This window comes from Venturia canescens, chromosome 4 (genome assembly GCF_019457755.1).
Source record: "Venturia canescens isolate UGA chromosome 4, ASM1945775v1, whole genome shotgun sequence".
NCBI lineage: Eukaryota > Metazoa > Arthropoda > Insecta > Hymenoptera > Ichneumonidae > Venturia > Venturia canescens.
Genome location: NC_057424.1, coordinates 9,296,070 through 9,319,666, shown reverse-complemented (window position 1 = coordinate 9,319,666; position 23,597 = coordinate 9,296,070). Strand labels below are relative to the sequence as shown.

At 41.8% G+C, this 23,597-nt stretch overlaps 1 protein-coding gene across 4 annotated transcripts in view; it reads right to left on the bottom strand.

The window, feature by feature from the left end:
- Nucleotides 1-23,597, bottom strand: part of LOC122410297 (uncharacterized) — a 64,130-nt gene that overhangs the window by 4,620 nt on the left and 35,913 nt on the right. For 2 of the 4 annotated variants that reach the window (XM_043418456.1, XM_043418455.1), the window contains exons 2-10: nt 17,755-20,661; nt 4,935-5,029; nt 4,670-4,799; nt 4,369-4,472; nt 3,840-4,017; nt 3,475-3,718; nt 2,592-2,757; nt 2,078-2,378; nt 1,713-1,795 (exon numbers count right to left, since the gene is read on the bottom strand). In XM_043418456.1, the coding sequence (XP_043274391.1) occupies nt 1,713-1,795; nt 2,078-2,378; nt 2,592-2,757; nt 3,475-3,718; nt 3,840-4,017; nt 4,369-4,472; nt 4,670-4,799; nt 4,935-5,029; nt 17,755-20,001 (3,548 nt within the window). In that variant the 5' untranslated portion in view covers nt 20,002-20,661. Of the gene's footprint in view, nt 1-725; nt 769-1,712; nt 1,796-2,077; nt 2,379-2,591; nt 2,758-3,474; nt 3,719-3,839; nt 4,018-4,368; nt 4,473-4,669; nt 4,800-4,934; nt 5,030-17,754; nt 20,662-23,597 lie in introns of all 4 variants that reach the window. The other 2 variants (XM_043418457.1, XM_043418459.1) reach the window with 2 other exon arrangements.

Sequence of the window (23,597 nt, the reverse complement as noted above, 5' to 3'; positions counted from 1 at the left end):
AATTTCATGAGTATCTTGAAACATCCTTTTGAAATATTTTTTCTTTCGATTTCACATATATTTTAATCTCGTGAGAGTATCGACAGGCATTAAAATAAAAATACAATTATTTGTGTGAGCTTCGATCAAATTTCGGTCAGTTTTGGATCAATATTGTGCTTTTATTTATGCTTTTGAAGTGAAAAAGAAAAAGAAACCAAAAATAAATCGGAACAATTTGTGCTTCGGGCTTATCTCATGCTTTCTCAAACGCCGAATTATCTAGTTTTGTTACTTGGAGTATGACATTGTGTGAATTCATGACATTGATGAGCAGGATAAAAATATTAATGGGATAGAATCAGAGAAAGATAAAGAATATATTTTTTTTTTTTTTATATGTTTGATTGAACATTTGAGAATACTTTGAACGTTGAAAACAATGCGATTGAAATGATAGAAAATTTGAGATTAAACTCGAGAGAATATTGAGGGTTTGACCAAAAGTTGTGCATCAGAATAACCGAGGAGAAGTGGGCAAAGTAGTTTTCTCTAAAAACGAAAAAATTCATTTTTTAATCGCAATTGGAACTTGGAATCTTTGCCATTTCTTCTCGATCATAAACATCGTGTGCGAAATAAACAAAATTCGTATGAAATAGAAAACGTAACAAGCATTCACACGCACACGCAACGAGGTTGCAAAATTTTCACGAATATAACACATGCAAGCTTTTATCACTTACTTACTGAGCTGCAGATGATGGTTACATTTCATCATCACACAGCCTGCAACAAAACGCATATGGCATCTTCGTCATTTTGTTTCTCTCAAAGTTTCAAAATCGCCCAAGGAAAAATCAATATGAAATTCTCGAGTTGAGTCGAGGAGGGGAGGGGCAAAAGCACATACGAATAACTGTTTCCAGTCCAAGCTCTTTGCTTTCTTTTTCATTGCTGATCATTGATTGTACGATTAAGAACGTCGCTTTAATTCCTTTCGAGGGGTAACGATGAATCTAATTACAACAAATCGGATGGCATTAATAAATCAAATGAATGATTTTCATGGTAATAAGTTTGCTGATGAGGTATTTAAAAATACAGTTAGTATTTTTTGAATAAAATTACAAGAAATTTGAATTCATTTTCTCCACAGTGGTCACCTGTTCAATTCGATCTCAGAAACAGCAGGTAAATCTGCGGTACGTAAATCTTCAAGGAATCTTTTTGAAAACGTGTTGTTTCATTTTTTCTCAAATATTTATTGCTCCCTCAATATTCATCTTTGTGCTTTTGCCATGAAAGAGAGAAGAATGACAGTGGGATAAAGAAAAAAGAGAGAAAGAAAGATTGTGTTAGTCCCCAAAGGAAGTACAACCATATCTAAGCATGCCCCATTCAAGGTCTCCAAAAATAGTAGCCGATCATCAGAGCGGAATCTCTCTTCACTCTCGGTGTTTTCGTTTTTAGCTATAGGGACACGTTCAAGATGTCAGTACAATATATACCGGAAATGTACACAAGAAAAATCTTGAAAAAAAGTCAAAACTACGATATCTTCGTTTCTTTAAACGCCCGCAAGGTGGGCCATTTTTTTAATTCTTTTTTTTTCGGCACAACACAAACTCTCGTATAACTGTATGTTTTTAATTTGCATGTTTAAAAACTTCTCGACGATGGAATAGTGAAGAAGAATCGTGAAGTTGAATCGAGTTATTAATAACACTTACGTCTGCTCGTTCTGGTCATTCGCGTTTTCTTCGGCAACCAACAATTCATATTCGTCTGCAGCGAATCGGTCCCAATCGGAGAACTGTAAAAGAAAAATCATGATTACTTAAAATGCTTTTGTTCTATATTTTTCGCAAAATTGCACCGAGCCCTAACGAAATTCGAATGACGTTTATTTATTAAATGGCGCGCAGACTTTTAAATTATTTTGAGAGAAAGAAGGCTGCGATTGAACGAAAACAAAGTTATTGAGATTTAATAATTCACAAAAATAAACGTTTTCTTGCAATATCCGAAAAATCAAAACTTTTGAGAATCAAAAGAAGAAACAAATCGAAAAAGAGAAATGACGACTCGCTCCGACCTCTTCACCATCGGCGTCGTGATCCCTCGTCGATGCGAAAGGATCTCTCTGCTCGTGATCAAGATACTTCTCGAGGTTGAAGAAAGTGTCAAAGAATATTGAAGTCATTTTGCACTTTTTCAAATCGCTCAGGGATATTTTTCCTGGTGTAGCTGGATGAATCATGTCCAGCATTTGACATAAACAATCCTCGAACGGCAGTGTCTCCATTTTAATTGCTTCCATACGCTGCAATTGTTCTTCGTAGAAATATTCGAGCTCGTACATCGACAGGTAGCCATCACCGTCCAAGTCCATGCATCTGAAAAAAAAGTCTTCTTCGATTATTATCCAAGCCAAGAACAGGTGAAATTTTCTTCGTGCTCAGAGGTAATATTAGCAAAATAACTTTTTTATCCTTAAACATAAAGATTTCACTAGAATTTTAGTCTCAGTACGTCATTACATACTTTTACAAATCAATCATTTTTTTTTCATGCAGAAATGAAAATCTTGCGAGGAAATAATTTCGCACCTGAACCAATACTCGATGGCAGTGGGGTGATTTTTGTCTTCTTCGCTGAGTAAAAACCACACGAATTCCGTATAACTCATTTTGTCTTCTGGCTGTTTAGTGCCACCACTTTTCACTCCGCCTCGTGTCAAGATGAATATTCTCTCAATCAAGCGGGTCGACAACGCTGTGAAAAAAAGTAAAAAGAAATTAAACTGACTGTTAAAGTTTCCCGAATAACCTTCCAAATTGCGGAGATGTTCGAGTGAGTTTTTATCTTTTATCTTTTGCGTGGCACCATGCACATATAAAGGACTTGAATATTGCATGAAGTGTCATTTGTATTCTAAAAATTATTTTCCGAATACGAATATTTTCTATAATTGTTTTTTGCAATTTCCCTCTCACTCTGTCGATTTAATGAGGGGCAATAAAAAAGCTTTGAATCTCACTCGACGAATAAGTGTTTTAAAAGTGTGTCGTCGTTAAAAGACTAACGAATATTTGTGAGCATTTTCATTAATCGGAATGCTGGAATAACAAAAATTGATACCGATTGTAGCGTGACTGGATCACTTTTATCTCCGTTTCATTGACCAACATTCTCATCAGCAATGACAGAAGATCCGAATTGAGTTTTACAATCTTCGCAACACAATAACGAATCGGGGGAACAGATAAAAATGTTTATCAGTGCAACAAGGCTACAAAGGAACAACGTCAGAAATAATTATCAATTCTGTTCCCATTTTGGCATTTTTAATTATAAAAACAGTTTTAACTGAATAAGACATTTGAAGCAAGAGAAAATGGCGACTTCCCTAGTCTTCTTTCCTCGTATTTCCAATCTTATTTTTCCCTACGAACTCCATCGACGTCCATTCTCATTCGTTATTGAACTCACCGTGATCGTTGTGCCTCATCAGATCCATTTTATCGATAAACAAATCGTGATCACGATCCAATTCCCAAAATTTGCAGTATATGACGTAAAAGTGTTCGTAACTGAAGTACGCCGTGACTTGATTGATGTCCTCTTCGTGCTGGAGGATACTGATTACAGCGAGTAAGTTGCTCCTACGTAATTCTGCCACGGAGATCTTTCCGCTCCAGCTTCGATTAACGCAATAAAATATCCTGGCGATTACCTGTTGGATGAAAGATTAAAATCGATCAGTGCGGATTATCGAATGGTTTATTCTTCGCTGAGTTTGCTTGAAAAGTATTTTTGGAAAAAATTGAGAAAACTCGTAAATCCACGACACCGACCGTATGGACGTATCGCGAGTGGAATTCCGTCGCTTCTTTGAGGAAAATGAGACCCGGATGAGTCTCGACGACGTCCTGGACCAGAGGAATCAAGTCTTCTGGGATAATCGTATTCCTGAGTCCTCGAGTTATGATCCTGACAAATTTGCTGGCAGCGTCGTGACACGTGCTCGTCAGTCTGAAAAGTCATTGACACATCGTTTGAACAAACGTAACGATTTTGTTTTCAATCCACGAAATGGAGAGATTCATCGAATCAGTGCCTTCGTTAGTGACAAGAAATTTGGGTTCTGAGAGATTTAAGTGATTTTTAAAAAAACATTTATTAGAACGCTTTTTGAGAATCGCTTTCAAAACTGTTTTTCTTCAGGTGTAAGCTTCGAAATTTTTCGTCAAGTTAGTTTCTTTTCAATGAATTATAAAAATGTTGAAACTTTGTACGAGAATAATGGAAATTCCGAAATTTCTTATCCATTCTTCGGGACGGTTTGGGGTCCGTTAAATCCTTCTAAAAATGAGTTTTCCTTACTCTTTCCAGTAGTCCAAGAAAGCTGACATCTCGACGAAACCATTTTTCTCGCCACCGGCCGCGAGGAAGAGGGGTACTTTCCAGTAGAATGGTAAATCACAAGCCTGGTAACAAATGAAAACAAAATTGAGTATTAACAACGATGATTTTTCCAGAAAGATTCCGATCTCATGCAAAAAAGTCGTGGAAAGATTCGAAAATTTGATGAAAATGAAAATTCAGGAGAGACGAAACGAAAACTTAATATTTCAGCTCGAAACGAGTCGAACGAACAATGAATCGAAAATAATGGAATCGATACCTTCGGGATGATGAAAAATTGAGCTCGAGAAGCTCGGTGGCCCGGTAAGCTTTGGAAGGCAGCAGTGATGTTCGCGATGGTTGCTTCGACTTGTGACAAGGGCGGAGGTTTGCCACCAGGAAAATAGAATCTGTAAGACAGTGTCAAACGTTGGCAGGACGAAAGCATTAATAAGATCGAGGAACATTGATCGTTGAATAATGTACCGAGACGATTGGATCATCGATTGTGTATTGTTACTCCCAAATTAAAAACAGAGGCTCACCTCGGTATGTGAACGTTTCGATTCGCCTTGACGTGTCTCTGCAAGGTCGTGTGAGGCGGTAAGCCCTTTTGCTGTGACTTGTCGCGCGAATAAGTCTGAAAAAACATCATCACCGAGAATCGATTGATAAATAATTCAACAATTTTATTCAACGTAAAGGAATATCGATTCTCTCGGACCAGAGACAGCACTTCAGGCTCATTGTTAAAAGTTAAATTGCTCGTTTCGTGACGAGTCGAATGCTGGGCATCGACATTACACATTTTCATTACTATTCCCCATAATTTCCTCTTTTTCTCGGGGAGGCAAATGACGCTGAAGTTTGCAACGTCAGAGTCCAACGAAACGATTTTAAAAAACCCTCCAATAATTCCAGCAATTTTCCAATTTCGTTCTCCGCCGATTTACAATTCGTAGTTTTTCAACCTACGCACCAAAGATCGTAAAATAAATAAAAATTTCTGAACTACAAGTGTTTTTTCCTTCGTGTTTTTCATTGGACTCCAACGTTGCAAACTTCAGGGTCATGGGAGACAAAACGAGTCGCAAATCCTTTCGAAATCCGAGCCATTTCCGCAAGAGCGATGAAAACTCGATTAAAGCACATTCTGATTTCCTCATGCTTGTGTCGAAATACGAGTCCCAAAAATGTTTCCCCATGAAAATGAAAACAATTCCCTTCCAAATGAAATAATGAAAGCGAATCCTTCCACGCGTGACTAGATAATTATTAAATAGAATTAAGGTTCGCTTCCCCATTAAGGAGCCACAGGCCGAACCGTTCAGTCATTCGCGTTTAGCCAGCACCAAGGACGCAGCATCCTGTTGCAGGGACTCGGCTGTGCTGTTAGAAATATCGGAAAGAATGCAACGAGGCGCTCGCGCGAGAGGCAGAGGGAAAGAGGCAAGGAAGGAAGAGAGAGAGAGAGAGAAAATTCTCTCGTCTCAGTTGCACCAAGTCAGAGCTTCCACGACGGTATATGAACGTACATTCGTAAGTAGGAACAATATACGAGCGCATATGAATTCACAAAAGTATATGCGTGCGAGTTTGAAGGCAGTAAAACGCAAGTGGCCGCACCTCAACGTGTCGTGCGCACGCTACATATGTAATGTGCTTAAAGTATGTATCTCAGAATGTCGAGGGGGTTACATCATTTCTCTCGCAAGAAGGAAAAGAGGAGATACGAGAAAAATCGCCCCCGGGCGCGTCCGAACGAGCGCATATATGTTTGTATAATTAGCTCCAATCTCATTTGCATACATGAAAGGACATAAATAAGAATTTCTTTAGAAAATATTTCTTCAGATATGCTTTGAGGATCGCGAGGTTGAGCGTATTTTCAAAAGCATTTTTTTCAATATTCGAGACATCGATCGTGAGGATACAAAAACAAATCTCGATCTTTGAGCGAGTTGAACCAGAAGACGCGAATTTCGTGCGTCGATTATGAAACGCGAGGAGCCGAAAAACCGAATGCGCATAAAAGACGATGAATTTTTTAATGCGGATTTATCTTAATAAATCGAAATATCATAAACGGCACTTGCGGCCAAGGGGAAGTTCGCGTCGCTCGAATTCATAGAAGAGAAAGTTTTAATGAAACGGAATGAGCAAAACGAACGAAACAATGTGGAGGAAGCACTCGAAGGAAAAACAAGTTTGAGGGGAATCGTGTTCGGTGGAATTTGTCACTCGCGCGGATAATCAAATTCCACGAGGTAATGATCTCGTCCCGGGGATCGCAGACGAGAAAAACGTGGCAATTGAGCAAGATGGAACGTGGGTGGAGAGAAGCAAAGCCGAAGAATTAAATAATAATGACGTGGGTGCTCGCGCTACGGAGACCAAGTCCGATTATTTTGCTGCGCGCGCGCGCGCGCGAATAGGTCTGGGCGTAAAACGAGGCCCGAGGCCAGCGTGAAATTCCCGCTGATCGTTCGGTCCGAAGGCCCGTTTTGTTTTAAACTTGTTTTTATTTATTTATAAGCACGTCCATTCGATGCACGGATATCGTCGATCAACCTTTGACAATTGACGCCGAATGCCATTTCGACAAAGGGGGACGCGCCTCTCCGGCTCGCGTTTACAGAAGGTTAGTTGTAGTTATACGAATACGAGAGAGATACGCACGGAGTATCTCATTACCTTGTAGAGCATGCGTGCCAAATTGATCGTGTCAAAGGGCGACCTTGAGTAATCCGAATAGATCTTGTGGCTATATGATTTTTGTGCATCTTTGATGCTCAAAATGGATGAGTTATCAATTCGGGGGTCTATGCATCGAGGACGAATGAACCTGCTCGATTTAGGGGACTTTAGTTTTATTTTTTCCATAAAGAAGCCGGTTTTTTGGGGTTTTCGCGATTTATTGGTATTTCAACTCTATGACAGAATGTTTGAACTGGTTTTGAGTTGTAAAGCAGTGCGGCTATCCCCTGAACTTAAAATCCTTCAATTTACAATATTTCTGTATGATTTGTTGGGATTGATTAATTTTTAATATAGCGATAACGGTTTAAGTCCTCCGTAGTTAAATCGTCAAGCAAAATGTGACGAGAGCCATTTTCAATTTATGTGCGTATGCAAATCTATATTTTAAACCAGCTGGCTCATGGTGTTGTCAAACCTTTCACCGTTTGTGTCGTTATTACTCGTTAACCTCAAATAAGTGTTTTTCTTTTTCCATTCCCAAGTGATTTTCACCGGTAACAAGGCTTTCGCAAGACATCATTGATATCTAAAAACATTACATTTTCCTATTCTCGTTTTTGGCTTTCTAAAGTTGGGCGGATCCTGTTTCACTAAATCTAAATCGTCGGTAGACTAAATCGACGGGAGATCCTAAAATCTAGATTAGATCCGCGTGAACTTCCTTTGGAACCGCGGCGTGACACTAAAAAAAAAAGTGTTTGAACATACTAAATTTGAGGAAAACGCGCGACAACGAATTATTTATTTTGTCCAACAATAGCCGCGTTCTCATCGAACGCGTAAGCCGATACACTCCTCGCGTTTCGAAGCCTTTTACAGTTGACTTATCATCAGGCAGCACGACAGTTATCACTCAAGTTACGTCGAGGAATAATAACACGTAATTATAATGTTTCTCGAGCGTTATAACGCATTTTTACACAGAGCCTAGCACTGTCGAAATACGAATTCCATAAAATATGAATGGAACGTATAATTTTGTTGCGTACTTTCCATTTCATTAGGAATCGTAAAATCGCCTAGTGCTTATTTTTCTCACTGAATCTATCCGTTTCGTTCTGGCAGGCTGTCGTTGCTGATGCCTCCAAGAGCGACCATTTTCGTCGAGTTTTTGTTCTCGAATATTTCACTCGACAATCAGAAAGTCTCGTTCCTACATGAGTTTGCGTTCATATTAATCGAACGCCCATTAAAGTCTCCGAAACAATCACGATTTCTGGAGTGCGCCAATCCCCAGTGAAAAGGGCTTCGGGGGAAGCGAACAAAAATTCGAAAGCCCAAAATATAAAGGGATCTCGGGATTCGGGCACAAAGTTCATTAAAAGTGTAGAAAGGACAGAAATCTTCTTTTCTGTAATCCCACGACGAGTATTCGCCAGCTCACGATCCTGTTGACAAATTGAGCTGGTGCAGACACGGATCGGAAGGCTTTTTAAGGAGCAGCGCAGCGTTGTGTACAGAAGTTGCGCGTTTTCTCTGAATCCCGAGGCAAGTATTAAAGAGATCTCTGAAATGAGTCATCGCGCGCGGAGGGATCGCCAGCGAATATGCGTCGAAGAATACAAACATAATAGTGAGCGTAAACAACACATTACTGGACAAAAGTGTGCGTCGAGAGAATGCGTAGAGATATTTGCGCGCATTGCCCGCGATCGAGCCTTTTTTAGTTGAGACAGAAACTCTCGCTTTCAGAGGGGAAGCCTACGAGAATTTTTCTCGTCTTTGGTTTCGAAAAAACGGTGAAGCATGCTCGTCCGCGCGGAGGAGAAAGACACAATGCGAAGGTTTCCGCCGACTGTACCACGTGCCATCTGCGGGATCCAGCGTAATTCCTTATTTATTATATTTTATGTGTCTCGAGCACGCACGTTTATTGGATCGCGCGGGCGCGCTCGTCGACCTCAGTTTCACTTCCTGCCCGACCTTGTTTTCCCATCGAGTTTCGAATTGTTTCACGAGTCGTACTAATTGTCGACTCGATCAACGTCGCCAACGATTCTCCAATTGGTGCGCTTTTACTCGAACAATTAGCACGACTCTGTGTCGCCTTCGACGTTATTAAACGACGAGAGAGATTGGAGAAAGACTTTTGACGAAGCCGCGTGCATCATCGACCAATTCGCAAAAAAAATATTTTGTTGCTACAACTATCGATATTTGGCTGATTTCTTTGGATATTCGATCAGCTGATTAAGCTTTTGCACCTCCAAATATTCCGATTCAAATTACTCGTGGTAACAACAGAAAGATTGTTCCTTACGAGAGCATACTTTGTCACGTACACGGAGATTTTCCTTAGAAAGGAAAAAAACGTTCAGTCACTCGCGTTCTCGGAGACAGACAGAATATTTCATTATTGCACAGTGCTTTGTAAAAAATTATACAAACCGTTTGTTTGAACAACGGAACGAAACTGCTAAAAAGTTCAGCGCAGACTCATTTTTCTTTGGTAATTATATTCAGCGGAATATAAAAATGAATGTCAAAGCGCATTTAGCTCAATGGAATATTTCATCGTAAAGTCACATGCAATAATGAACTTGTTCATTTTATGATAAAATATGTTACAACTCTGTCGCGCGAACGTCATTTTGCAATAATTTTGACTGTTCTGAAAACGGTATTTTATTGATCCAACAAAATTCATTTGGTCAAGATCTGTTTTGATCGACCATTTCTCAGGATGTTTGATCAGCTGACTAAGCTTTTGTAATGCCAAATATTTAAATTTAAATTATTCGTGCTATTGAAACAAAATTATTTTACATTAATCCACAACATTTCGCCCGACGTATTCGACTATTTTGATTCAGACAACAAAATTTTGAATGTTTCAACAAAATTTCGTTTTCAGCGTCCGGAAGCAGAGACCACTTGGGAGTCAATTGAAATCCAACTATCAACGCCTGTCGGCAAGGAAGGAGAGAAATCCTTCGGACAATTATTGAGCCTTGCACACGTGTACGGCACTTTTCAACTCGATCCAGTGAATTCCTTATCCACGTGATATTCGCAATGATATTTTTTCTTTCTCGTACTATTTAAGAGTTTTATTAATCAGCAGGCCCCCCCCGATTGATTTGCGTTCAATTTCAACCAAGTTTAATCATCGTTTCCTCTTGATCGGTGCTCCCTTCGTCCACCTTAATTTTTCTTCCTCGTCGTCCCCGCGTCACTAAATCTTCGCTAGAACAATATCGCGAGCTTTGGATTCCTTTCGTGAGAATGATAAAAACGCGTCGTTCCAAGGTCGATCTGAAAATATTCATTTTCCATGCCGCTCCATAAATCTCGTATCGACTTTTTTGCTCGCCAAAAAGCGCGATGCAGCCCCGTAGAACTTTCCTTCTCTCGATGTACATACGCACGTTTGCGTCTTTGTATACACGGAACTCCACAGTAGCTGTAGGTATGCACGAGAGATAATTCGTTGCACGTGCGCAGCGTTGACACACATTCGTGCGTATTCGAATGCATATTTTTTTTCTTAACGGCAGAAAGTAAGCGAGCCAACCGAGATTGGTTGGGTCACACCGGAGCAACCGTTCGCATAATAATTGATAAGGGAAACCAGGACGCGTGAGACCAGCGACAGGGTCGTCCATTCCGACGATGATTGGACAGAAACGTTTGAAGTGTGGTTAAAACTGAATTTTCAGATTGGACGATTTGTGGAGGGAAACGTCGATGCTATTTCCGATCGTTCAAAGTCAAGGAATGGACTAATTTTCTAAATGTTCACAGCGGAACGAGGCAATAACGGACAACTGGTTTTGTCGTATCGCGCCACCTGAGAATCTGTATTGAGAGATAAAAATGTATGAGATCGTTGCCAATTAGCAGCAGAGCGAGCATCCAGTTTCTTTGTTGCCTCGGCACTCTTCGCTCGTCAAACTCCGAGCCTCCTAAGGCTATTGAAATTCGCGTTAGGTTGTTTTTTTCTTTGCCAACTCGCAGCAGGTTCCATCATTTTTCCACGAAAATTTATTCGACCTTCGTTACTCCAAGTATTCTCATTGGAACGATCGATTTTTTTGCTGTGTCTATTATAAAGTTACAGGAACATAACGAACGATCGTGTGGCGTTGGACTTGGCATTGGGACGCGGCAAAAATGCTTTTTCTACGCCGATAATCATGAATTTTCAACTCTTCATTGTTGTGAATGTCGAGCAATCTGGATCTGGAAGTTCGAAGGCGAAGAATTTCCCTTCGTTTCGTATTTCACATCGATATTCCTTGCATCGTTGTTCGATTAAAAGTCGAGAAAATCGCAAAAGATCTGCGCGAAGGCTTTTAACATTTTTTGGACTGTTCGAAACTGTCGAGATTTTTTAGTCACAATTTCCCGTAGCTTTTGCTCCACGGTCCAAAGAAATGGCGTTTCCCATCCTATTGATGTAGGCAGAAGTGAAAAATAGGCCCATAAATATGCTCGTATTCTTTATTTGTTCCCGAGCCACTCATTGTTCGCGGTCAGAAACCGATATTCACTCGAATGTGTTGCGCGCGTAGAGGAGACGACGCGGTGTGCTCCGTTTGAATCGACACTCGAGCGTCGATTTTTATATTTATATTTAATATTAATTATTGTTTAATTACATTTACTATTATACTTATTATAATTATATAAAAAAGATAAATATATAAATAAAAATGTATTTATAAATATATGAATATTGATGTTTATAAGTGAATAAAATATAGCAACAGGTTTTTATGAGTTCATAGTTCAGACTCTCAGACGACACAGCAGAGTGTCTGGGATAGGGAACGACGCAGGCATTTTGCGTTGCTCCGCAGCCTTTATAGATTCTTGTATATACGAGTCTTTTTAAACGAAATCAACAGGTCCGCAAACCTCGGGATTTTGACTTTTTTTCCTCTCCACGTACTCCACAATCGGCTCCGCTCTCGACGCGGTTGAGCCTCTTACTGATTTCGCGATAACATGAAAAAAAAAAACGACAAAAACGAATCGATTGATTTCTATTTCGTTCTTTTTCATTTCTGCTCTTTCCTCTGCCTTTGGATCGTGATTCTTTGATTTTGGATCGTTTTCCCTTTCATTTCTTTTTGAAAGAGAAAATTCCACCGATTTCGAGGTCATCTTGAAAGGAGAAATAGGAATAAGCTCGTGTTCAGGATCCCTCGGATTGTATTTCTCAACTTCACCTTCGTGATTGATAAGCGGTCTGCGTGTGCCAATGCGCTGATTTATTGATGAAATTTGCATCGATCGACCTAACGCATGCACAATTAATTTCTCATTTTATAGTCTCGCTTGACAAGTTTCTCTCGAAAACTTCGACGAATTACGAAGCATCGATTTGGCCGCCCAAATCCACCTAGTTTTTGTCCACCGTTCAATCAAATGGAGCAAAACAACGTGACATTTGGAAGCCAAAAAACACTCGGTGGAGAAATTGTTTCCATGAGGGGAAGACTTCGAGTTTATTCCTCGAGTATCGTAATATTCCGTACGTCTTTATATTCATTTGTACACAAGCCGCATATTAGCTCTGAATTATGGACATTCTTTCCGCTCTCAAAAACACATTACGAATCTGACTTAATATCTCGTTTTATAGGCTCTTTTGACTTATTCGGAGAAACCCTAAATTCCTCGAGAATGATAAACAGCTAAATTGAGATGGACCGAGCCAGTTATACGTTTCCTTTATTGACGTATATTCAGGTCGTTACTAAATATAGCGAGGTTGAGACTGAAGCCATCATTTCCATTCGGAGTCGTTCGAACCGCTCATATTTTCGGTCCTAAAGTGAGAAATCCTCAAATCTCACCTGAATATTTTAACGACACGAAAGTCGGAGCGTTCTCAAAAATCGTCGAAATCCACAAGGAAACGCGACGCAGCATTGGAGCGTCGGCATCCATCGAAAAAGAGGCTCGGCCACTGCATTTTGCTTCAGAATTATCGAAAAAATTTGTTCCCCCTTTAAGGGGGAATATCAGTGTGAAAACAAAGAGTTTGGGCGCAAAATAGCTTCAGCAGGTCCAGGAATAGCAGACTAATCGGTGAGAACTTGTTTTATATTAATGTTTAAGTTACATCATTCAATTTCGTCGTCTCAAAGCTTGAAACGCGTTTTTCTCGAATCCATGTTTTTTGACCTGGTTGACAGCATAGCTCTGTCAAATTTTCTCCAATCGACTTCATTCAAAAAGGATTCTCTTCGGAAAACGCTATCGTCGCATCGTAGAGTTTTTTTTAAATTGTGTACTATTTTTATGAAGAATTTACTGCAAAATTTTTGTGTAAAATTCGAATTTTTTTATTAAATCGCCGCTATTTTTTTCTCATCAAAATTTTCAAATTTCCTACGATGCCCCGATGCTATACGATTATAATTTGATAAATCTTTTTGAATTTTTCATTTCAGATGCTTGCTGTGGCATTCGTGCTGTCAATCGTCGATTAGTCTTTTTTTCAGACGCCACCTGTTTAATAAAATGTACTGAAAATTTTTAAAAAATGTCCTTCCATACTTCATTACTTCAATAATGAATCCACAAAATTTCAAATAATTTGATCGAGCCGTTTTTTCAAAAAAAAAATCCCAAAAAGTACCTCATTTTTCAGCCCGTCCCACTGATCTTCCCCCTTAAAATTCTGCGCCAACGTCGAATTTCCATCAACAATTTTCTTCATCGACAATGAAACGCACATTTGCCCAAAAACTGAGCTCCGTTTCATCGCAATTTACCACTCACTCGGCATAAGCTCGTTATAATCGCTTGGAAAGTTTCCAAATTTTACGGCGGAATTTTCACACGGAGCAGCCCATATGCGCGTTATTTATATGTATTTAGTGCACGTATACGGCACGTATGTATTACAGATACCTACTTACGGGCTCGTCGTTCGTGCGGAATGTACGTTCGGGATACATAACCCAAGCAAACTGGGCACAACGAGGATCGCGGCGTTCGCCGAGTACACCAACAATACCACGGGGGCCAAGCCCTCGAAGCTTAAATGCCCCGAGAACCATACACACCGCGTGTAGTGCCTCACAATGTGACTTATTTCGCTATAACGACGTATTATGCGATTTTCAGGCACAGATATCGAGGAATATGTGTGCATTTATCTGCGAGAGTGAGCGAGATTGAATTATTGTGCAATAAAATGGTCATTGTCAAAGCCCACCTACGACGCTCCTCGACTTATTGGAGCAAAAAGTGAAAAAATCCGTTCGGATGTAACCTCGAGTGTGCTGAATGAGAATTTAGCATTTGACATTTATCGGCGTTCACTCGATGCTTTTCATTTTGGGATTTTGGTTATTCTTTGACTGGATTCTTGGTCCATTATTCGATCGGGAGTTTGGTGCGGTTTACTGGAATTTTCATCCGTTTGGTCTAAGGTCTCTCGCGGTTGACGGCGAGGCGAAAGGATAAATATTATTAAATCGGATCACAAAGAAATTTCCCTCTCGCTTGACGCTTTGCATGGCACTCTCCCTTTTACATCTGACCTCATTTAACTCATTGTTACGAAACACGATATCAAAGATTTGTTACGGCTGACGATGGTCTTCTGGTGCGATGCGAAAATATTTGTTGTGTACGGATTCTAGTCTCGCTGAGTTTTTCATGAGTCGGTTGAGACTTTTGATTTTCTTGCGTAGAGAAAAAACCACTGGAAATCTCTGACATTCGTTTTCGTGTTGAATTTGTAACGACGTTAAAAAATATTGCGTCGCACCGGATCTCGGTCACGTGGCGATCCACGTGTGTGTCTGCAGATACACGAACGTACTTTTTCGTAACTTCTAGTGGATCCCAAATGAGATCGAATTCGAGGGTCATACAAAAGAATCCTGGAGGCATGCCAGAGCCCACAGGCAGAAGGTAAAAAGCGCATCGAGCCCTGCCAAAATCGGCTTATCGCCGCGTTCGACTTCTCGCGCGCGTCTTCCCCGAGAAAAACAAATAGGAAAACTTGCCGCGAGGCGACGAGATCACTGAAATCGCCGAGAGGCAAATCGGAGATTGAATCGCGGAGGGGCCTCGTGACGTAACGCTCCAGCCAGGAAAAAAAAGCGATCGAGCTACTCCACGAAAATGTTGACTCGATTCGTCACAATTTTAAGACCAAATCACCATTGAACTGTCATCATTAATTAGGCGCGTTTCTTTGAATCTTTTTTCACGTGTTCGATTTTTCCTCGAAGTCATCGATGGTTTCTCCCAATGATTTTTTCCAAACATTTTTTTTTTGTTTATTTTAAATAGTTTTCGTCAAAATAAAAATCGAAATGCGCAGCATCATCTGTGGGAAGTCTGCGTCGCAAAAGAACGGCGTGGACTCGAGGCTGCGAACCCTCACGCACCCGGCATTCGTAAATTCTCACTTTCTTTGTTTTTCTTCCCACCAATTTAAAGCCCCTGAATCGCTCGCTCTTGAGATTCCGAGTATGTACTTTCGAGTGCGTTTCCACGAGATGAGAAAAATAAATAATCGGATAATCGCAATTCGGTCGAAGAGAGATGGAAAGGTGTTTCAGGAAATCGTGAAAACGCGGTTTTCACACCTCAAAAATCGAGAACGAAAACATATTTTTAGGAAAACTGGTTTTTTCATATCGTTCTCATCATCGTTTACTGGTACAATATTGGCGCTTGACGAACTTGAAATTTCGGTTGTAAAGTCATTGAAATTTCTCGGTTTTTTCATATTTGTTCTCGAGGTATAATCGATGACGCTGAAGTTTGCAACGTTGCAGTCCAACGAAATGAACGAAAAAGAGATTTATACTTAATCACTTTTTTATTTCACGCATCATTGATGTGGGTTGAAAAATAACGAATTGCAAATTCGGCAGAAAACAAAATTGGAGATTTACTGGAATTATTCGCGAGTTTTTTTAGATCATTTCGTTGGACTCCAACGTTGCAAACTTCAGCGTCATTATAATCGAACTTTTGCAAGAGCATTTGGAAGCTTTTCGTTCATTTCTAGGCAGAATAACAACCGTCCTCGTTACGACTCTACTCAAAAACAACGCTGCTCGAAACAGCTCTACTCTCAATTTTCCAAAATCAATACAATCTTTCCTCTTTCGTCATCAATAATCTGTGTCATCCGCCTAGACATGTTAAGGAGGGTGGATAGCGACGATACAATGTTGCCATGCTAAACCATGTTAAATACATTAAAAATTTCAAAATGCTAAGAATTTAATAAAATTTGGTGAACATATTCTTTAGTGCCAAATTTGACAATACAAATTATTTAAGATTTTTCTTCTGTACAGTTATCGAGTAATTGATCACTAAAGTTCACGTGTATAAGCATAGCGATACATTCCGGGCATAAGAAATCTGCTTTAATGCGTAATTACTCGATAACTAAGCAGAAAAAAATTGTGTCCTCGCACTTGATCTTGAAGAACATTATCATCAAATTTGATCAATTTCTTATCATTTTGACGAATGTAGCCACCCTCCTTAAAGAGCAGAGACGTTATTTATGCATGAAATAAAAATCTTTAGAGTGGTAATGTTATCGAGTAGATTTATAAGAGTCGAGTTATGTTGCATCAAGTCAACAATTCTACGTATTAAACAACAATTCTCCTCTAAATACATGTTTAAAGAGCGAAATTGTTATCGAGCAGAGCTGTGTTGAGTACGCGGAGAAAACTGATTCGTTTTTTACAGTGAGGAATATATTATTTTTCAAGAATTTTCAAAGATTTAGGCATCGATTAAAAACAGCATGCTATTTTTTGAATTTTTCAATTTTCCGTTCCTGGAATTCTGCACAGCTTCATGTGGCTAGCAAAAAGTGATGCACGTCAGAACTATATTTCGTTTTGTTTTCGAGAGTGATTCATCGTGTCAGACTAGCACTTGCCAATAAGTGGAAATGTATCGTAAATCATAAATTTTGACTGTCGGCATAGTAAATTCTGTGATAAATACACGAATATACACCGAATACGTGTGACGTTTTGCCATAAATTATTTTTTTCCTTGCCCCAGCATGCTTTACAATATAAACATTTGAAGTGACTGAAAAGATTTTTTACTATGCTTAAAGAGAACAAGACTCTCGAGTCTTTTGAATAAAAGGTTTTGGTCTTTTTGCTATGGTCGATAAAACAATTCTTATTACTGCTCTTCGAATTAATGCTGAAATCCAGTAGGTGCGTACTGTCCCCGAGTTACTATATTCCTAGAACTTGCCTCTAGAATTTTCGGCCTCGTTTTCTCCGTGTATAGTTATACATAGCTGCTAGTTAACAATTCTATCGCGGTAGCCATTCTCGATGGCAACTCTGCCCTTAATAACTGTGGATCTGCACAGAGAACGACTATCCTCCTTAACATATTTACTCCGGTGCGATATTTAATCCCCAATATCTCTACTCGCACGATGATTTCAGAACATGTCTCATCGTGAGTAGAGATATTGAAGATGACGGATTGTGCATGAGCAGACGCAGAGTTTTTATGACTTTTGGAGTAAAGATTTTAGAAGCAGAGTTGTTTCAGAGTAGTTGCTATTCTGGAGATTTCTCAGTGTTTGGATGGGTAACCGCTGAGAAGAATGGAAATAAAAATGTGATTTACCTGGGCTTTGTTCTGGACCTCGTGTCCCGTTCTCCACGTGTTGACGGGGGGTTGTCTGGGCCCACGTTTATCGAGTAAAAGTTCACTGGGGCATTTTTCAAAGATGAGAACTCTTTCGGCGACGGAGCCTCTGGTGAGGAAGGGTCTGACGGGGTTATTGCCGGTGCCGGTGGCGGCGGCGGCGCGTATGTGTTGTTTCTGTTGAGTGGTGAGTTCGGGATGGGGAACTTGATCGAGTCTGGGTCTGGGGGAGTTGAGTCTGGGTCCCCATCTGGAGGTGACGAAGTCGCGTTCGTCTTTGCCGTTGTCGGGCGAGTCTTTGCGAAGATCATTTTCGAATTTGGTTCTAGTGGAGGCGACCAATTGTTCGCTGTTGTTGACCGCGGCGGGAGTTTTTTGCTCGTCGATTTTTTGCTGAGCGACTCTGTAGCGTTTCCTGGTGTAGCCGGCGGTGGAGAGGGCGGAGGAAAAGGCTTCGCTCTTCGGGTCCGAGGGGCTCGGGGTGCTGTTAATTTGGGGCGCGGTGACGACGCTGTTGACGAGAATGGCGGAGGCGGGGGTCGCCGAGTTGGGGATGACGGCAGAATTGTTGGAAACGGGCGCAGGCCCGATGATTATTTGCTTGACGGGCTCGACCTTGGGCTTCTCTTTCTTTATGGCAGGTTTTTGTCGAGCCACGACAGGAGCAGCAGCGTTCGAGACTGTGCTTCGATCGCTCGAGGAGGACGCGTCGTCGGTGATGACGGCGCCGGTTTTAAGGGCGTTGATCAGCCGCTCTTCTTCCCTGGCAACTTCGTCGAGATAAGAATTGACGTTGTAGGCAGAAGTTGGGCTGATCCTCGAGGCGAGGCCGTAGCCGTCTTCTTTGCAGGGCGAGTTTGCTCTGCCGATCGAGTTCGAAGTGACGGAATTGGCGACCCTCCGGGGCTCGGTGACTTTGTTCTTGAGCGGCCACGTCGTCAGGCCGGAGCTCGAGTTCTCGGTGACGGTCGATGCGCTCGTCGTCGTTTGCGACGTAACGACGGTGCTGACGGGCCTCTTTTGTTGGACGAGAATTTTCGAGGGCGTCAAATCGGCCGGGTAAGTAGTTTCTATGGTCTCGAGAAAAATCTCGTTGTGGTGGGAGCTCGTGGGGGTTTTGGGGGACAAAAGAGGCTTCGCTATTTGCGAGGGCTTGCCAGGGTAGGGGCAAGTTGGCGAGGTGAGCAGTGACGCTTTCGCCTGGATCTGGGGCTTGACGATCGCAGCGGTGAGGTTCGAGCCGGTCGGGGTTTTCACCGGGGAAGTGTGCGGTGTGGAATTCCGTTCGAATTTCTGCAGGGCGAATTGGATGGAGGAGGGAAGATTTTTGGCCGGCGATCGTCTGCCAGCGGCAGCCAGCCTGGCGCGGTCTTCGACCACGAAATTATTCACGAGCTTTTCCAGATTGTTGTTGTCGATCCCGGGGCTTTGGGCGATTATTTCGACCGCGTTCTGACCCGCGCTGTTGCTCGGGGACAAACTCTTCTTGGCGTTGCTCATCCCGCCACCGGTGACACTCGTCGTCGGTGTCAGCGCGCTGCCGAACTTATCCGCGGCGGTCGCGTTACTGTGACAATTGAGAATTTCGGTGGGCGCGAGCCCTCGGCTCTTCCAAGTCTGGTAAATCGCCTCGGCGTGATCGCTTATCTGCTTCGCGATCGCCGCGATGTCCTCTTCCCCGGACGAGGACTCCGTTGGAAATTTGCCCCTTAGCTGCTCGTGCTTGGCAGTTGCCGCCATTCTCGTCTCTCGAGGCCCGCGATATTCGAGCGAATTGTTCACTTCACCCTTCGCTTTGTTCTCGCAATGAAACTCTTGCTTATCCTCGCACCGATAAATCACTCGATGATGCTCTTGATAATCGCTCCTTTCGCATCGATAATTGTTCACCGGTGAAGATATCGCCCCGCGGTCGACCACCAATTCAGCGAACTTCGGATTATCCGGTATCGGCAACACGTCCACGGGGATCGCGTAGCCGTAACGAACCGCGTGGCAATCGACCTCGTCCCTCGGACAATCGATTCCACCCTCGCCCAACCCTCTCGACTTTAAATCCAGCGTGTCGCCCACCGACAGCTTCGATTCTGACAAACGTTGGATCGATTTGAACCAACGATCAAAATCCTCGCTCGTTTCTATCAACGAATCTCGTTGACCGATCTTCGCGTACCGACGATCTTTCTCTTCTTCCTCTGGGTCTTCTTCCTCGCGAACCGCTGGCATTTCTCAGGCCATTCGGCCCGATTTCCCTCCTTTCGTTGATACCTTTGACCGGAAGTACGTCCAATTTACCGCGCAACTTATCGTCTTTGCCTCATTCATCTTTCCTTCTTTCCGATTTATTTTTCAACACTTTTTTCTCATTTTCTTACTCAACTTTACAGCTCAATACTCTCCTCGCAGTTCATTCATCAACTCCCAATGTATTTACACGTTCGACGATCCGGTTTTCTTTACATTCAATTCGAGATTACTTCCGCACCGAGGAATACTACTTTCGATCCTTTTTTTCTTCTCTTCTTCTTCTTCCCTAGCATACGGTCCGGAGAACTATCGATCAATTATTATCACTTTCTTCACGCCTTGATTAATATCATTGAAACATTATTTTCTCCTCCGTATCCCGCACACGCGTACGGCTTTCGATGAATATATTCTTTCACACAAGCAACCCCACCGCACTCGAGACTTTCCTTTCTTCGTCCTCTAATCGCTGAACACTTTTTATTATCGCACATAACTCACTCAGTCCGTCTTTGCATAGCAATTAAATATCCCGTTGGTGCAAACCTCATGTACGATCGGAGGGGCCCGATTAAATTCCAGAACCAACTTTTTCTGCTCGTCCGATTTTCTCCACGAATCAACGCTCCGTTTAACCATCTGTGAACAAAATAAATAAACACACTTTCGATAGAGTTCGAAGCGATCAAGAGTTCAAATACGCAAGGCTCAAATGAAATTTGTTCTCCGCATTGAGCCACAGTGCGAGAGTGAAATTTCATATCCGCGATTAAAAGTCCTCGTAGCATCAACACGAAAATTAACATCGCCTCTCGTCTTTTCTGCTCTCAATTATTCTTCGCCTCGAAAATTCTCATAGTCACAGAATATCGTTTGCGAGTCAAAACAAGATGACACGTTCTCGCCGGGGGAAATACGTGCCCGTCGCTAAGAAAAAAGGGTTTAGAAACACTCGCACGAGATCATCGAACCCGAATGATCAGAGGGCAGTGGATTTGCTTCGTGGAAGCCTCAAAGCAAGCGAGAATCGAAGGGAAAAGGACTTTTATTGTTATTCAAAACGAAGAGAGTATGGAAATTGAGAGCTTTGAGAAGATAAATGAGGAGAAGCACTATTTGAAAAATGTATATATAGCACGATTGTGAATAAAGAGAACTCGGAGTCGCGCGTGAATGGAATCTCAAAGAGAAGTCACGCTTCCTGTATCACGTGTCCGTGTCACTGTACCCTGGCCACATACACACATTTCGTCCCCTTTGTTTCTACTCCCCCCGCTTTCGTCCATCGTACGTGAACTGTTTTCATACACACACACACACACACACACGCGCGCGCGCGCGCACACACTAAGACATATTTTTTCTTTTTTTTCGTTCCTTTGGAGCTCGTCTGCATATTTCTATCGCGCTCGCTCGCTCGCTCCTAGAGCTCTCGTCGATCTTTCTTCCGAGCTATTTCTGTCCCCGTAGACCCGGTGAGTACGGAACGAAATGAGAAAGAGCGAGGAGGAACGACGCGTATCACACTGTTGCGCAGGCCCGCACGAGTCTGTCCCTCTCCAGATCGTCTCTGGATGCATTTTCGTCTCCAAAATTCTCAGGCTTTTATTCCCACCCAAGAAAATCTAGCGAAACGTGCAGCCCCGGTTCGAGGCTCGTTATTCTGCGAAGTCGTGCAATTTTAACCGCCAATTATCGTGGGCAATTTTTTATTATTCAACGGGCGAAAAGTCGATGGAAGGACTCGACGAATTTTCAAGAAAACGCAGACTCGTGCACTCAAATGATTTCGTGAAACAGATTTTTATACAATCGTAGGGAGAACGAGACTCCGGAATGTGGTTTTTGTGATCTCGCTCACCGCAAGTCCCGAACTGCTTCAATTATTTTCATCGAATTCTGTCAACCTCAAGCACTCGTGAAAATTGACTCTCCGATTCACCGTTTCCGGACTCCAAATACGGCAGATTAAGGAAGTTCGCGCGAAATTAAATGGAAATCGAAAATTCCAACTTTGAGAGTTGACATTTTTGAAAATTTACTCGAGAAAATAATTGATGAAAATCACATTTTTTAAGGGCTGTACACACGCTCTTATGGCAAACAGGATCCCCCCCAACTTTGGAGAGCCAAAAACGAGAATAAGAAAATACAATGTTTTTAGATAATCAATGATGTCTCGAGGAAACCTTGTTACCGGTCAAAATCACTTGGGAATGGAAAAAGAAAAACACTCATTCGAGGTTAACGAGTAACAGCGACACAAACGGTGGAAGGTTTGACAACACCATGAGCGAGCTGCTCTAAAATATAGATATGCATAATAGAAAATGGCTCTTGTCACATTTTGCTTGACGATTTAACTACGAAAGTATTTTAACCGTTATCATAATATTAAAAATTGATCAATCTCAAAAATCAAGTTGCACATAATTTGAATAATTGCGAGAATAAATTTCGCTCCTTTTTTTTTTTATCATGAAAAGAGCAAAAAAGTTGAGTTGTTTTTTTGAATCACAAGTACCGCATGATCTTCTTTAATCAACGCGTTCCGAGGACAATAAGTGGACGACGAACCAATTCGATATGTCTAAAGAGATAAGAAGCATATTTGTCCGAGCTCGGTAACTTCGGAAATCATCTCGACGTCCGAAACGTTTGTTTTTTCGTAATCTAATCGGTGCGAGGCGAGTTCGATCGTTGTTGTTTATCTGTGTCATAGAATCTTCGTGACGCTATTTAAGTAATTGAACCGATTAACGATGGACACACGTGAGCACACGCGCACACAGACGTTTGAGAAGAAATGAGTATTTTTAGAAGGCGGTGTGTTTGATAAAAAACGCTGTGCACACATGATCGCTTTAGCGAGTAACAAGATTGACGAAGTCGCGCGATTACTTCACAGAACCAAAACTACGTATGCGCACACGCGCACGGGGATTTCAATGTCGAATATTCCTTCTCACTCGAAAATCCTGCCAACGATTCCACGTCCATTTGAAATTCATCGAGCACTCGTTCGCTCAATTGTTGAAAAAATAAGGAAAAAGAAAACTTCTCACAATCGCTCGTTTTCATGCATATCCCTGTGACTCTGTTCTTCGTACCGATTCGTCGTTTATTCTTTTTTACCTCCGGAGTTAGAATGCACCGAGCGTAATGACGGAGGAACTCTCGTACTCGACGAGTACGCGCTCACATCGAGTAATAGATCGAGAGAGAGGACCTTACTCTACCTATCGAGTAACTCGGTCGCCTGCCTTTGCGGTCTTGCATCGTTAGAATATATGAGCGCGAGTTTCTCTAAAAATAGCGTTGAGCGCCGCCGGTTACGCCGATACGGACATATCCACATGGAACGTACGCGTGTGTGAGACGACATGAAGTACGTGTACGTGTACATGCATCAAATAGGCGGTGTAAACGGTGCAATATGATTTTCTGCTCTGGGCGAAAGGCCACCCGTTTACTTTCATCGGAGCAGGCGAGTAACAAAACCGTGAAACTTTGAGCTCTTTCTTTCGGCAGTTACTTCACGTCTATTACAAGCGTGCAATTCGCTTTTTGGGCGT